Source organism: Berghia stephanieae, chromosome 15, assembly GCF_034508935.2.
Source record: "Berghia stephanieae isolate SIO BIC M18660-M18661 chromosome 15, UCSD_Bste_1.3, whole genome shotgun sequence".
NCBI lineage: Eukaryota > Metazoa > Mollusca > Gastropoda > Nudibranchia > Aeolidiidae > Berghia > Berghia stephanieae.
The window spans coordinates 21,069,386-21,085,957 of NC_088374.1; the positions used below are offsets into that span (position 1 = coordinate 21,069,386).

At 37.5% G+C, this 16,572-nt stretch overlaps 1 protein-coding gene across 1 annotated transcript in view; it reads right to left on the minus strand.

Moving 5' to 3' along the window:
* Positions 1 to 12,751: 12,751 nt before the first annotated feature.
* The window catches only part of LOC144960474 (uncharacterized), a 310,958-nt gene continuing 307,137 nt past the window's right edge, over positions 12,752 to 16,572 (minus strand). The window contains exons 4-6 of the mRNA XM_078893588.1: positions 14,599 to 14,715; positions 13,561 to 13,650; positions 12,752 to 12,965 (exon numbers count right to left, since the gene is read on the minus strand). Of these exons, the coding sequence (XP_078749714.1) occupies positions 13,565 to 13,650; positions 14,599 to 14,715 (203 nt within the window). The 3' untranslated portion in view covers positions 12,752 to 12,965; positions 13,561 to 13,564. The remainder of the gene's footprint in view (positions 12,966 to 13,560; positions 13,651 to 14,598; positions 14,716 to 16,572) is intronic.

The following is a 16,572-nucleotide window of genomic DNA, read 5'->3' on the forward strand; positions in this document are numbered from 1 at the left end:
CATCATCATTTTTTTATTATTATCATTATTATCATTATTATTATTATCATCATCATCATCATCATCATCATCATCATCATCATCATCATCATCATCATCATCATCATCATCATCATTAAATTTTCTTTCTTTTCTTGTTTTTCTTAAACTTCTTATCTTAATTTTTTTTTAATTTCCCTTAATTCATCCCCAAGGGGAAATAATTTGTCTTTAGGGTCTATTACAAGGGAAAACTGGAATAACCCAGGCGTTAGCCGTAATGCATGAAGCAGTGCCGTAACATTGAGCTCAGGGTAGGTGACTTGTTCAAGTTCAAGGCCACAAAACGAGGCGGGTAGTCTAAACCGTGGCCTTCGTAAAGTTATTGATAGTATGCAGATGACGTCACTCAGGCCTTTGTTATTGTTTTTGCCATCCGCGTTTGTGAGTTATTCTCACTAAAATGTATTAACCAGACTATAAAAGTTCATGATTACACAGAGTTTGTGTGTTGGTCCGTTATACTTCCGGATGGCAATGTTGTGAACTCCTTGGCCAAGCGCATTCTATCTATAGCCTGACACTGACCAAAAACTGACGTCAAAATGCCAGTCTTTTGCCACAAAAGAAAACAAATCATGAGTTGTATAGATAGTATGCAGATGACGTCACTCAGGCCTTTGTTGTTGTTTTTGCCATCCGCGTTTGTGAGTTGTTCTCACTAAACTGTATTAACCAGACTATAAAATGTCATGGTTACACAGAATTTGTGTGTTGGTCCGTTATACTTCCGGATGGCAATGTTGTGAACTCCTTGGCCAAGCGCATTCTATCTATTCAATAGTTCAACCAATGAAGTAACTTGTTTCCATGAGCTCTACTAACGACAACTCACTAGGCGGTGCAAAAACCAAATAATGACGTCAAACTGCCAGTCCTTTTGGAATTCAGTGTCAGGCTATAGATAGTATGCGCTTGGCTAACAAGCTCATAACATTGCCATCCGGAAGTAAATGGACCAACACACAAAACTGTGTGTATTCAAGAACGTTTATAGTCCGGTTAATACTGTTCAGTGAGCATTACTCATAAACGCGGATGGCCAAAAACAATAAAGACACGAGTGACGTCATCTTCGAACTATCTATAGCCTGATACTGAAATCCAAAAGGACTGACAGTTTGACGTCATTGTTTGGTTTTTGCACCGTTTAGTGAGTTGTCGTTAGTAGAGCTCATGGAAACAAGTTATTTCATTGGTTGAACTATTGAATACAACTCACGATTTATTTTCTTTTGTGGCCAAAGACTGGCATTTAAAACGGTCCATAAAACGTGCGGCGATGTGGTCTTGTGGTATGACACTCGTCTTTGGATCGGAAGGTCCACGGTTCGAGTCCTGCTCTGAGTGATGCAAAGTTGAGTCCTCAGAAAGGCCTCTTTACTCGTATTCACTCAGGTGTAAAATGAGTACCTGGCCATTGCCTTTGTCGGAAAAAATTGTAATATTGTAATGTCACGTCCTACATGATTTGGTGTTGTTTTCTTTCCACCCCTTGTATAGCGCTTTGAGCACGCGCTAAATCAATTGCGTTTGACAATCAGACCTGTTAATATGTACACCTTGATTGATATTTATTTGAGGTCAGAGTTTTCTGACCAAATTCATTAAAAAAAAAAAGTTTTTCGTCTAAGTACGGCAGTTTTTATGACGTCATCATTATTGTCGTACTCGTTATGTTTTGTTGTTGTTGTTATTGTTGTTGTGGTCGTGGTGTAGATAGTTGGTACCTTATCTATTATTATTTTATTATTATTGATATCATTGATTTTATAATGACTTAGAAGAGTCAAGACTTCTCTCTCCCACAAACAATACTTAGTGACGTCATTATAATAATAATAGCATGGGTTATAGAATTAGAATTATAATACATCACTGATTGGTGGAAGGAAGTCATCACGTGAGATGCTCTGAGCATGCGCACAAGTCAGTTCTGAACTGACATCGTTTTCAAGTCAACTGGCCGTCGTTTATTTCTATTCGAAAGTCTCTATTTTTTTCTGTTGTAAAGGTCAGGATGTGTTACATAATATTGAGAATAACAGATGATTAAATATTTAATAATCTCTTATAAAGATGAAAGGGGGAGACGAACAAAAAACCGTGTAGGTTGACATTGGTAGATAGTAATAACACAGTTGGTGTGTCATTTGGTTAGGATGTAGATGATAGGGTGTTCGTTTGTCATTTGACGCCCTCATTGACATCAACACTATTATTATCATTCATAAAATTTTATATATGGATTGATGGTATTACTTCTTCTTCTTCTTCTTCTTCTTCTTCTTCTTCTTCTTCTTCTTCTTCTTCTTCTTCTTCTTCTTCTTCTTCTTCTTCTTCTTCTTCTTCTTCTTCTTCATCATCTTCTTCTTCATCTTCTTCTTCTTCTTCTTCTTCTTCTTCTTCTTCTTCTTCTTCTTCTTCTTCTTCTTCTTCTTCTTCTTCTTCTTCTTCTTCTTCTTCTTCTTCTTCTTCTTCTTCTTCTTCTTCTTCAAGCTGAAAGCAGGTTTTTGTAATTTATTTAATAGAATAGGTACATTAAAAACTTAAAACGTGAGCTAGTTTTTATATGGCGCAAGATAAACAAAACGTGCTCAAAGCACTTTACAAGGGGTGCCTAGAAAACAACAACACTTAACCATGTAGGACGAGACATGGCAATAATGCTAATGTTCTACGGCAACGACAACGATGTTAATGGCCAGGTACTCATTTTACACCCAAGTTCATGCGATTGAAGAGATCTTTCTGAGGAATTAAATTTGCATCAGTCAGAGCGGGACTCGAACCCTGGACCTTCCGATTCAAAAACGAGTGTCATACCACTCTACCACATTGCCGCACTTTGTACGTTATGACCCCCCCCCCCCCCCCCCCCCGTCTCAAAACGGTATTATGTCTGGATGAATTCGCTCTAGAAAAGACAATATGTGACCCACCGCATCGAAGCGGTATTATGTCGGGATCCACTCGGTAAGGGAAATTGAATTCATAGGCACAAATATCCAACTTGGGTTTAATTTCTGTACGTTCTGGTGGAGTATAAAGACTATTTCTTGCATTGCAAAAACTTCTAAGGTCAAATTTCTCGTCAATCTATCTCTAAATTCACTTTTTGGGGTCTGAATCATCCCGACATAATACCGTTTTGAGACGGAGGGTCACATATGTAACTAAATGATAAGAGATACGTAAACAATAGCCTTCAACAGTCGTGACGTCACTTCCCTCGTAATGACGAATAGTAACTTAGCAACTGGCTCAAACTATCCGAACAATGGCGGATGTCCTTTTGAAATACTTCTCCAACGAGCATAAAAGTGTGTCCAGAGGAGAAAAACATTATAAATCTGATCATGTTTTGACTTTTTTTTTACATTCTGATCACATGACACGTGAAAACGGTCTCGCCAGGATGGAGAATAAAAAGTACCGATTTTCTTTGTTTAGATCCAAGCTGCTCGTTGCTGGGCGACGTGACATCAGACTATTGAATCCTATTATGTTTAGATCTATTCCCCATCATAATATAATATTGATGAATCGCGTTTATCAAAAATAAAATCTCACAACAATTCGCCCGCCGGATATAGCGTAAAAACGCACAAACCAATTTATAATCTTAAACGTTTATAGATAGTTCAAAGTTGACGTCATTCGGGTCTTTGTTATTGTTTTTTGCCATCCGCGTTTATGAGTAATTCTCACTAAACTGTATTAACCAGACTATAAACAATCATGGTTACACACAGTTTTGTGTGCTGGTCCGTTATACTTCCGGATGGCAATGTTGTGAACTTCTTAGCCAAGCGCATACTATCTATAGTCTGCTTGATACAATGTGGTGAGAACTACTAAAAAAAAAGGCTGGTTAAAACCAATAACAATGAGCTGAGTGACGTCAAATACTCGTCAACAGTCGTGACGTCACTTCCCTCGTAATGACGCATGGTAACTTAGTAACTGGCTCTAAAGTATCGGAACAATGGCGAAAGCCCTTATAAAATATTTCTCCGACGAGCATAACAGCGTATCCAGAGGGGAAAAAGACATTATAAATCTGATCATGTTTTGACTTTTACACATTCTGATCACAAGACATATGAAAAGTTCTAGCCAGCATGAAGAATAGAAAGTACCGATTTTCTTTGTTTAGAACCACGATGGCCGCCCTTGCTGGGCGACGTGACATCAGACTACTGAATCCAATTCGTTCTAACTCTTGATACTATAGATAGTTCGAAGATGACGTCACTCAGGTCTTTGTTATTGTTTTTTGCCATCCGCGTTTATGAGAAATGCTCACTGAGCTGTATTAACCTGACTATAAACGTTCATGGATACACACAGTTTTGTGTGTTGGTCCGTTATACTTCCGGATGGCCATGTTATGAGCTTCTTCGCCAAGCGCATACTATCTATACGCTTGCCATCCGGAAATATAACGGACCACCACACAAAACTATGTGTAACTATGAACGTTAAAACAGTTTGGTGAGAACTACTCATTAACTCGGATGGCAAAAATCAATAACAAAGACCTGAGTGACGTCAAATTCATACTATATATAGAGAGAAAAACCCCCACGGTTTCACATTTATTATTTCTTCTTCTTCTTCTTAGATGCCTTTCGCGTCTCGACCGAAAGATCGGGTCGCCTTGGCTGTTTCCAGTATTTCCTGTGTGAGGTGTCTCCAATATTGCCGGTCCTCTGCTAGGGTTCTCAGATTTTCAAGGTCCCCTGCCGTTATGAGACTAATGCTTTGTCCAAGTGTTGTGAGATTTTTGTTTTGGATCACAGGGAGTGTTGTGATCGGTTGAAAATTCAATTTCCAGCAATAAGTACGGTCTGATATAAAACTTGAGCTTTTATATAGCGCAATATCCATTAAATGCGCTCAAAGCTCTTTACAAAGGGTCCTTGACCAACAGCAACATGTAACATTTAGAACGGGACATGGCGCCTTTTAGGCGATATTACAATTTCTTTTTTCCGACAGTCAACGCTGTTAACGGCCACGTACTCGTTTTACACCTGAGTACGGTGAGAGAATGTGAGTAAAGAGCCTTTTCCAAGGACTCAACTATGCGCCCGATCGAGCGAGGCTCGAACCCAGGACCTTCCGATCCGTAAGCGAGTGTCAGACCACAAGACCACATTAGCATTGAAACGGTGGGTTACATTTAATTTATTTATTTCCACTCCTCCGCCGTGCTGCTTCTGGCATTAGAATTTGCTTGGAAAAACTTAATTTGTGTTATCATTGACGAAATAATGATTATATGTGACCCACCGTCTCAAAACGGTATAATGTCGGAACGAACCAGATGCTTAAAAGCCGAATTAAATGTTAAACTGGTCAAAAATATAAATTGTTGGCATTAGCACCTTAAAATATGGTATCCATTCTCCTCAATAAAATATACAAACTCAACACAAGACTGATATTTCTGGCTTTAAATTCAATTTTCAACATCTTAGCCATCACGACTTAATAGCGTTTTGAGGCGAAGGGTCACATATGTTGAATCCAATCTTAGTCATCTCTACTGGAAAAACACATGACATGGCAGGCATTGTATTATCCTGAACAAATTTTGATTCAAAATTGTATTTTTGTAAAATTAATAACAGACATAATTCAAAAGAAGATAACACTGAACAAAATTTTTTTTAAAAAGGACATACGAACAAAAACAAAAACCAAAAAAAAAAAAAAAAAAAGAAAGAAAAGCAACAACAACAACAACAACAACAACAACAACAACAACAACAACAACAACAAAAACAAAAACAACAACAACAACAACAACAACAACAACAACAACAACAACAACAACAACCCCCCCCCCAAAAAAAAACAAAAACAAAAACAAAAAAAACCAAAACAAACAAACCCTGAAGGATGTTTTGTTTTGTTTTTTTAAATCCATTGATATCGAATCTCTGAACATATCGATTTTTTTACGCTAAACATCACGCTATGTATTATCGATAATATCCCTATCATCATTACGTTTCTCACTCTGTCATCAGCAAGGTAAAGGCCACACGACAATCTAATTATCGATATTTTGATATAATACTATCCCTACTTATTAAATAAACCTGAACATTATATCGATATAATTGAATAAGTGAAAGTCAAAACTATTATTACTGTTATCATTATCGATCTGATTATATCGAAATGTTCGTTTTGACTTCCTTATAATATAATAATTGTAGCTTTGTCTGTTTTGTGTTGTTTCTTTATATAATATGAGTCACAGCGTAGCCGTCGTTAACATTCATATAGCCTGACACTAGAACCCTCCAGGACGTCATTTTTTGGTCAGTGTCAGGCTATAATTTTAGTGTAAATGTTGCTGCTCGAAGTATCCGATTTCCTGCCAACCAATGTTTTGTTTATTCATCTTAACTACGCCACTACCACATCATCTCATTCATCTGTGGTGTTCCATTCATCCTGTTTTGTTGATAAAGGCGAAACCCGAAACGTTCATTTGATCCTGTTTTTGTAATTAAATTGAAGCTTACATTTTGGCTATAATTTTACGAAGGCCACGGCTAGATTACGGCTGGAACCGTGGCCTTTGTAAAGTTATGGTCTGACACCGTAGCCATCGTTATGTTATAGCCTGATACTGAAACCCAAAAGGACTGGCAGTTTGACGTCATTATTTGTTTTTTGCACCGCTTAGTGAGTTGTCGTTAGTAGAGCTCATGGAAACAAGTTATGAATACAACTCACGATTTGTTTTCTTTTGTGGCCAAAGACTGGCATTTTGACGTCATTTTTTTGGTCAGTATCAGCGTGGCCTTCGTAAAGTTATGGCCTGATACTGACCAAAAAAATGACGTCAATATGCCAGTCTTTGGCCACAAAAGAAAACAAATCGTGAGTTGTATTCAATAGTTCAAGCAATGAAATAACTTGTTTCCATGAGCTCTACTAACGACAACTCACTAAGCGGTGCAAAAACCAAATAATGACGTTAAGCTGGACAGTCTGTGACTCATGTCGCAAGAATGCTTAATATCACAAGGAGAACTGTATAATCGTTAGTCCCTTACAGTTTGTGTCATTTCAAATCGATCCACTAACGAATATACAGTTCTCCTTGTGATAATAAGCATGGTTAATACAGTTTATTGAGAGTTACTCATAAACACGGATGGCAAAAAAAAAAAAAAAAAACAATAACAAAGGCCTGAGTGACGTCAACTTCGTTTTACTTCTACCTATATGACCCACCATCAGACACAAACCAGAATGGTACAGGGATGAACTGACTAACTGACTGACTGACTTGCCGCCTTTCGCATCCTAATCGTCCGATTGGGACGCCTCGGCTTCTTCTTTTTTTTTTCTTCTTTTTAAAAATTTTATTTGCTGTGTAAAGTCTCTCCACTTTTCACGATTTTCTTCCCAAATTTATTAGGGACGTAAGGTGTTTGTTTTGTTTTCTATTGTTTTAAACTCTTTCCTTCCCAGCCATTTTCATGATTTTCCACAAAACTTCACACCAAACTAACACAAAAATATTTTTTTTTTTACTCAAACACAATAGCAGTAAAGTTCTTGCGATACACATAATTTCTTTACTAAAACATGCTCTACAATACACTGTTCATTTTCTTTAAATTTTATGATATCGATAGACAAGAAATTTGAATAAGAAAAAAATGTTGGTTGTATCGTAATGAATGTGACGATTTTCCTGTAGTTGGTGAGGAGAGGGTTAAGAGTTTTACGGCACTTGCAACACGTTTAGGTCATTTCAACGCCATGTACGTAAGGTTTTCATTTGCTTGTCATTTTAGTTGAACTCGTTGGAGAACTATTCTTCTTCTTCTTCTTTTTCTTCTTCTTCTTCTTCTTCAAGTACCAAGTCTGTGCCAGACATCGGTGATCATGGTACTCCATTCATCTCTCAGAAAACTAATATTACTCTTCTCTTTCTTTGTCACCCGGCTGTTCAAAATATTCAAATATGTTTTTCTTGGTCTACCTTTACTCTTTTTACCTTCTATCTTTCCTGTGAGAGCAAGATGTTCAATACATTTACGTCGATTTAGGTGCCCTAAAAATTGCATTTGTCTTTTTCTTATTGTACGGACTAATAACCTTTAAGTTTCAGATTTGTGACCCTTCGCCTCCAAACGGTATTAAGTCGGCTTGAAAATTGAATTTATAGCCCAGAAATATCAGTCTTGTGTTGAGTTTGTATGTTATATTGAGGAGAATGGATACCATATTTTAGGGTGATAATGCAAATAATTTATATTTTTGACCAGTTTAACATTAAATTTGGCTTTTAAGCTTCTGGTTCGTTCCGACATAATACCGTTTTGAGACGGTGGGTCACATTTTTCTAATACTTCTTCATTAGTTTTCTTCTCTGTCCATGAGATTCTTAACATCCTTCTAAGAAACCACATTTCTGCTGCCTCCTATAGATAGTATGCAGATGACGTCACTGAGGCCTTTGTTATTGTTTTTGCCATCCGCGTTTGTGAGTTGTTCTCACTAAACTGTATTAACCAGACTATAAAAGTTCATGGTTACACAGAGTTTGTGTGTTGGTCGTTTATACTTCCGGATGGCAATGTTGTGAACTCCTTGGCCCAGCGCATTCTATCTATAGTTTCACAAAATGGTATTTATAGCTACAAATAATGAAAATGTTGCTACTTGAAGCTCAAAGGAAAAAAAAAAAAACAAACGATAAGTATTGACATGTAAGATTCAATTTATTAGACGAAGACAGATACTATGGACGTTTCGGGTTTCTCCTTTTATCAACAAAACACGATGGATGGCGTTTTTTTCCTCATCGAATTTGTTTTTTCTTTGTATAAGCCTTAATAATTCATTCATGGTGTTTTTTTTTTATATAGGGGAAACCCAAAACGTCCATAATATCTGTCTTTGTCTAATAAATTTAAACTTACAATTCAATAGGGAATGAGATTAGCGGAAGAGTAGCGTCCCTTGATTGTACGTCACCACCGGAAAAGTTATTAGAGAGAAAATGTCATGTTGGTTGTGCGCATGCGTCTATCTCGTCCTCGCTTTCGGTGAATTATCGCATGCCCAATTTGACGTTCTCTCTGTAAGGTGACGTCCAATCAAGGGACGCTACTCTTCCGCTAATCTCATTCCCTATACTTATCGTTATTTTCTTAGCCACAAATATAACATTTGGAGTTAATCTAATTTCAGCTTATCTCGCATTTTGCAGGGTTGCCATAATGAATGCCACATCTCCATGCATCTCGGTACAGCGCATCATCTTTCCTATCATCATTTACCTTAAAATTTGAGCTTTATATAGCGCAATATCCACTAAACGTGCTCAAAGCGCTTTACAAGGGGTCCCTGGCCAACAACAACACTAAACACGTAGGACGGGACATGACGGCTGTTAGGCGATGTTTTATTTTTTTCGGGCAGAGACAACGCTGTTAACGGCCAGGTACTCATTTTACACCTGAGGACGGTGAGAGGATGTGAGTAAAGAGCCTTTTCCAAGGACTCAACTATGCGCGAACCCAGGACCTTCTGATCCGAAAGCGAGTGTCATACCACTTGACCACATAGCCGCACCGAGCCGCACAAAGGGTGTCTTCAAAAAGTCTGTTTATTTCAACTTATACACCATCTAGTTATTTGCAAAAAGAATTCTTTATCTTTTCTTATTCTGATTGTTGTTATTATCGTTGTTATTGTTATTGTTGTAGTTGTTGTTATTGTTGTTGTTCTTATTGTTGTAGTTGTTGTTTTTGTTGTTCTTTTTATTTTTGTTATTCTTATTGTTGTTATTGTTGTTGCTCTTATTGTTATAGTTGTTGTTATTGTTGTTGTTGTTATTGTTGTAGTTGTTGTTAGTGTTGTTGTTCTTATTGTTGTAGTTGTTGTTATTGTTGTTGTTGTTATTGTTGTAGTTGTTGTTATTGTTGTTGTTCTTATTGTTGTAGTTGTTGTTATTGTTGTTGTTGTTATTGTTGTAGTTGTTGTTAGTGTTGTTGTTCTTATTGTTGTAGTTGTTGTTATTGTTGTTGTTGTTATTGTTGTAGTTGTTGTTATTGTTGTTGTTGTTATTGTTGTAGTTGTTGTTATTGTTGTTGTTGTTATTGTTGTAGTTGTTGTTATTGTTGTTGTTGTTATTGTTGTAGTTGTTGTTAGTGTTGTTGTTCTTAGTGTTGCAGTTGTTGTTATTGTTGTTGTTCTTATTATTGTTGTTGTCATGATGTCGTTGTTGTAGTTATTGTTGTTGTTATTATTGTTGTTGTTGGCATTTTTGTTGTTGTTATTGTTGATGTTGTTGTCACTGTTGTTTTTTGTTGTTATTGTTGTTGATTGTATTGGGTTTTTTTTTTTTTTTGGTTTGTTTTTGTTACTGTTATTGTTGCTGTTGTGTTATTATGGTTGTTTTTGTTGTTGTTATTGCGGTTATTATTATTGGTATGATTGTTGTTATTGTTTTTGTTTTGTTGTTATTGTTGTTCTTATAGTTATGTTTTGTTTGTTGTTTTTTTCATTGTTGTTGTTATTATTGTAACATGCTGTTGTTGTCATTGTTGTTGTTTGTTGTTGTTGGTGGTCGTGTTGTTATTTTTGTTGTAATTGTTGTACATGTTGTGGCAGTTATTGCTGTTATGGTTTTTGTTGTTATCGTTGTTGTTGTTGTTGTTGTTGTTGTTGTTGTTTTTGTTCTTGTTGTTATTGTTGCCATTGTTGCCATCATTATGTTGTTGTATCGTTGTTGATGTTGTTATTGTTTTATTGTCCTTGTTATCCTTGCTGTTGTTGTTGTTGTTGTTGTTGTTGTTGTTCATGATATTGTTGCTCATGTTGTTGCTGTCAGGTTAATCCGAACGTATTACTGGATAAGGGAACTCTAAATAACACTTTGGTAAGAAGGATCTTCAAAAACACTTGCAGAAAGTACTTTTCAGAATGTTAACACCGCCTTGTCCAACATTTAACAGGTATTTGATAGTCTCTGATTATTGCCGCGGAAATTGGGATAAACTTCCACACTTTTGGTCATTTCATGGCTCTGAAGAACTACTTTTTAAAAGAGTTTTATTTGCTTCCTGTATGAGGGTATGCAAATGAAGACCAACAAAAAAAACAACCAAAAAATTCCAAGATGAAGAAGAAGAAGAAGAAGAAGAAGAAGAAGAAGAAGAAGAAGAAGAAGAAGAAGAAGAAGAAGAAGAAGAAGAAGAAGAAGAAGAGAAGAAGAAGAAGAAGAAGAAGAAGAAGAAGAAGAAGAAGAAGAAGAAGAAGAAGAAGAAGAAGAAGAAGAGAAGAAGAAGAAGAAGAGAAGAAGAAGAAGAAGAAAAGAAGAAGAAGAAGAAGAAGAAAGAAGAAGAAAGAAGAAGAAGAAGAAGAAGAAGAAGAAGAAGAAAGAAGAAGAAGAAGAGAAGAAGAAGAAGAAAAGAAGAAGAAGAAGAAGAAGAAGAAGAAGAAGAAGAAGAAGAAGAAGAAGAAGAAGAAGAAGAAGAAGAAGAAGAAGAAGAAGAAGAAGAAGAAGAAGAAGAAGAAGAAGAAGAAGAAGAAGAAGAAGAAGAAGAAGAAGAAGAAGAAGAAGAAGAAGAAGAGAAGAAGAAGAAGAAGAAGAAGAAGAAGAGAGAAGAAGAAGAAGAAGAAGAAGAAGAAGAAGAAGAAGAAGAAGAAGAAGAAGAAGAAGAAGAAGAAGAAGAAGAAGAAGAAGAAAGAAGAAGAAGAAGAAGAAGAAGAAGAAAAGAAGAAGAAAAGAAGAAGAAGAAGAAGAAGAAGAAGAAGAAGAAGAAGAAGAAGAAGAAGAAGAAGAAGAAGAAGAAGAAGAAGAAGAAAGAAGAAGAAGAAGAAGAAGAAGAAGAAGAAGAAAGAAAAGAAGAAAAGAAGAAGAAAGAAGAAGAAGAAACACCAACAACAAAAGAAGAAAAAGAAAAAGAAAAAAGAAACCCGGGCAAAGTTGTCTTATTTTGTCTTGAGATCCAATAAATGAATTATAAATTACCATCAAAGTGTCTGTAGCGTGAATTATTGAATGTTCTAGTGGTTTCGAAGGCCCCGACAGACAGTTCAGGTGGTAGAGCACTCGCTTCACACGCAAAGAGACCAAGATTTGATCCCTTGGTGGAGTTGAGATTTTTTTTTTTTTTTTGGATCTTTCTTCTGACCCTCCCTGTATACCCAGCAGTGAATGGGGTGGGTAGCAGCTGGGTCTGTTGTTGGATCTTGCGGAATGTGCCTACTTTGCGATATAGACTAGCGTCCGATCCAAAGGGTAGCAAGAAATTGATGTTGTCCATCCGTTTCACGCTATAGGGAATGAGATTAGCGGAAGAGTAGCGTCCCTTGATTGATTGGACGTCACCCATAGTCCGTGACGTCTGCGACTATGGGTGACGTCCAATCAAGGGACGCTACTCTTCCGCTAATCTCATTCCCTATAGAAACAGGGATAAACTCCGGCTCCGTGGGCTTATGACTGTGAAGGACTTGTTTTATTTGTAGCTTGTGGATAGCTTGTTTTTTAAATATATATTTTGTAAAGCAAATCTAACTCTGATTCTGTGTCTTCCAAATTGTTCAGCAGATAGAGCGTTCGCTTCTCACGCGAAGAAACCGAGATTGAACCTCAGATAAAGTCGAGATTTTTTTTTCCTCTGTCCCCCCCCCCCCCCCACCCAACCCAACGAGTTGATTGAGCGTGTTATGAAAAATTTTTTTGGAACATCTAGAAGGACGGTGATAATAATACAGTATATTCTCATTACATCAACGTCATATCATTTTGGTTTGTTTTTTTTTTCTCCTGTGATTAGTCGAACTTCCGTAGTTTCTCAGAAAAAGTCCACAATTCCACCATTGTTATCCCGATAGAAAGACTTTGTGAATGACGAGGTTGTCAGGGGTATCTGAAATAGCAGATAAATCCAATTATAATACATCACTGATTGGTGGAAGGCATCTCATGTGAAGACAAGTGTATTATTTTGAGATGGTACACTTATATATTGCAAAATATCCACTAAACGTGCTCAAATCGCTTTACAAGGGTCTCTAATAAACAGCAACACTTAAACATGTTGGACGAGACATATTTGATGTCTGTAAGGCGATATCAGACAACGCTGTTAACGGCCAGGTACTTATTATTTTACACCTGGATACGGTGAGAGAATGTGAGTAAAGAGTCATTTTTTTTTATAAATAAAGAACTTACTCAACTATACGCTACCCAAAGCGGGACTCGAACCTAGGACCACCTTCCGATCTGAAGATAAGGGTCACACCACAAGACAACATATTAAAAAAAAAAAACAAAAAAAAACAAAGCAAACCAAAAAAAACAAAACAAAAAGGAAAACAAGAACAAAACTAAACGACCACCCCACCCCTCTTTTAAAAAAAAACCAACAAAACAACAAAACTCCCCAAAAAACCCAAGAAAAACAGAAAGGGGGCTTGGAGATGCGCTATACAAATATTCATCATATTATACGAGCTTACCAGTTTATCCCCAGTAGTAACCGCCAGCCTTTTTGCCATATCCGAATAGAGAGTTCTCTACCTTGATTAATCGTTTGATGATATCGTCATCTGTGGGGAAGACATCCATTGGTTAGATAGATTCTGCGGTAATAGTAGTAGTAGTAGTAGTAGTAGTAGTAGTAGTAGTAGTAGTGGTAGTAGTAGTAGTAGTAGTAGTAGTAGTAGTAGTAGTAGTAGTAGTAGTAGTAGTAGTGGTAGTAGTAGTAGTAGTAGTAGTAGTAGTAGTAGTAGTAGTAGTAGTAGTAGTAGAAGTTGTAGTAGTAGTAGTAGTAGTAGTAGTAGTGGTGGTGGTAGTAGTAGTAGTAGTAGTAGTAGTAGTAGTAGTAGTAGTAGTAGTAGTAGTAGTAGTAGTAGTAGTAGTAGTAGTGTAGTAGTAGTAGTATGTAGTAGTAGTAGTAGTATGTAGTAGTAGTAGTAGTAGTAGTAGTAGTATAGTAGTAGTAGTAGTAGTAGTGTAGTAGTAGTAGTATGAAAGTAGAAAGAGAGAAAGAAAGAAAGGAGAAGGTGGGGGGGATAGTAAGAGAAGATAGGGAGAGTGAGTGAGTGAGAGTGATAGAGTAAGAGAGTGAGCGAGAGAGAGAGAGAGTGTGTGTTTGTGTATGTGTGTGTGTGTGTGTGTGAGTGAGAGAGAGAAAGAGAGAGAAAGAGAGAGAGAGAGAGAGAGAGAGAGAGAGAGAGAACATGAGAGAGGAAAAAAGAAATATAGTTGAAAAGCGAGAGAAAGAGCTTTTGAGAGAGATAGAGGGAGATGGAGAGATAGAGAAAGAGAGATAGAGGAAGATAGAGGAGAGAGATATAGAGGAGAGAGATAGAGGAGAGAGAGATAGAGGAGAGAGATAGATAGAGGACAGAGAGAGAGAGATAGAGGAGAGAGATAGATAGAGTAGAGGAGAGAGAGAGAGAGAGAGAGAGAGAGAGAGAGAGAGAGAGAGAGAGTGGTGGATAAAACGATTAAAATTGTAATGGCAAGGGGGGGGGGGGGGGGGTGAAACGTACCGACTCTTCCGGGTGAACCTCTGGGGCCATAGTCTCCCTTATCTCCTCGGGGTCCTGGGTGGCCTCTTGGCCCGATCACTCCTGGAAGGCCCTTGTCGCCTGGAAGTCCTTGGGGGCCTGTGAATAAATTATGCAAATAAGGAATTAACTCTCTCCTTACCAGTTACTTCAGAATTTTACCCGAGACGTCCTACACAAAAATAGATTTTTCAAACAGAATAGTAACGAGTATATGTGACCCACCGTCTCAAAACGGTATTATGTCGGAACGAACCAGATGCTTAACTGCCGAATTAAATGTTAAACTGGTCAAAAATATAAATTGTTGGCATTAGCACCCTTAAATATGGTATCCATTCTCCTCAATAAAACATATAAACTCAACACAAGACTGATATTTCTGGCTATAAATTCAATTTTCAACACCTTAACCATCCCGACTTATTACCGTTTTGAGGCGAAGGGTCACATATTCTATATTTTGTTCAGAAAAATGAGCTCTGCTGTAACACAGTGTCAAGTTTTTTTTATAGCTAAAACTATAACAAAATGAAATCAGAATAAAAAAACTGTTGGTTGCATCGCAACAAATGTGACGATTTTCCCTATTGGTGGTAAGGAGAGGGTTAATCATCAATTTTACCACGGTGAGAATAGTCTTCAACAGTCGTACTGTCACTTCCTTCCTAATGACGTATGGTAACTTAGTAACACTGGCTCTAAACTATCGGAACAATGGCGGACGCCGTATGAAATATTTCCCCGGCGAGCTTAAACGCGTATCCAGAGGTAAAAAACCCCCATCAATTTGATCATGTATTGACTTTTACACATTCTGATCACAAGGCATATGAAAAGTTCTAGCCAGCATGAAGAATAAAAAGTAATGATTTTCTTTGTTTAGAACCAAGATGGCCGCCGTTACCGGGCGCGTGACATCAGACTATTGAATCCAATTATTTACAAAACCCCAACAAAATACGTAATCAGTCGTTCAATTTTGTGTCGCTCTTCAGAGCCACGAGGCCCTTAGAGCGTAGCCATCGTTAACGTAATATAGATAGTATGCAGATGACGTCACTCAGGCCTTTGTTATTGTTTTTGCCATCCGCGTTTGTGAGTTGTTCTCACTAAACTGTATTAACCTGACAATAAAAGTTCATGGTTACACAGAGTTTGCGTGTTGGTCCGTTATACTTCCGGATGGCAATGTTGTGAACTCCTTGGCCAAGCGCATTCTATCTATAGCCTGACACTAGAACCGTGGCCTTCGTAAAGTTATGGCCAAAAAATGACCTCAAAATGCCAGTCTTTTGCCACAAAAGAAAACAAATCGTGAGTTGAATTCAATAGTTCAACCAATGAAATGACTTGTTTCCATGAGCTCTACTAACGACAACTCACTAGGCGGTGCAAAAACCAAATAATGACGTCAAACTGCCAGTCCTTTTGGGTTTCAGTGTATAACATAACATAACGATGGCTACGCTAGAACCCTCTAGGACTGGCATTTTGACGTCATTTTTCAGGTTTGTATAACGTCTAGTGAGTTGTCGTTAGTAGAGCTCAAGGAAACAAGTAATTTCATTGGTTGAACTGTTGAATACAACTCACGATTTGTTTTCTTTTGTGGCCAAAGACTGGCATTTTGACGTCATTTTTGGTCAGTTTCAGGCCATAACTTTACGAAGGCCACGCTGATATTATTAAAAATTATGCTGCCTTTTTCGCCACGACATCATAAGACATCGTCTCCTAGGCATTCCACGAAGGAATATAGAAAACTCATCAAACAAGATGTCTGATGTCAACAGGAATCACCCATGTCGTCCAAGTGAGCAAATTGGGGATTATTAATAATCTTGCTCAAGGAAAAAAACGAAAGTGCCTGAAGCGGGGCTCGAAACCTTCGTCTTTCAGGGGTCGCAGTGCAATGCCTTAACCACTCGGCCACTTTCCCCCGCACCCCCCCCC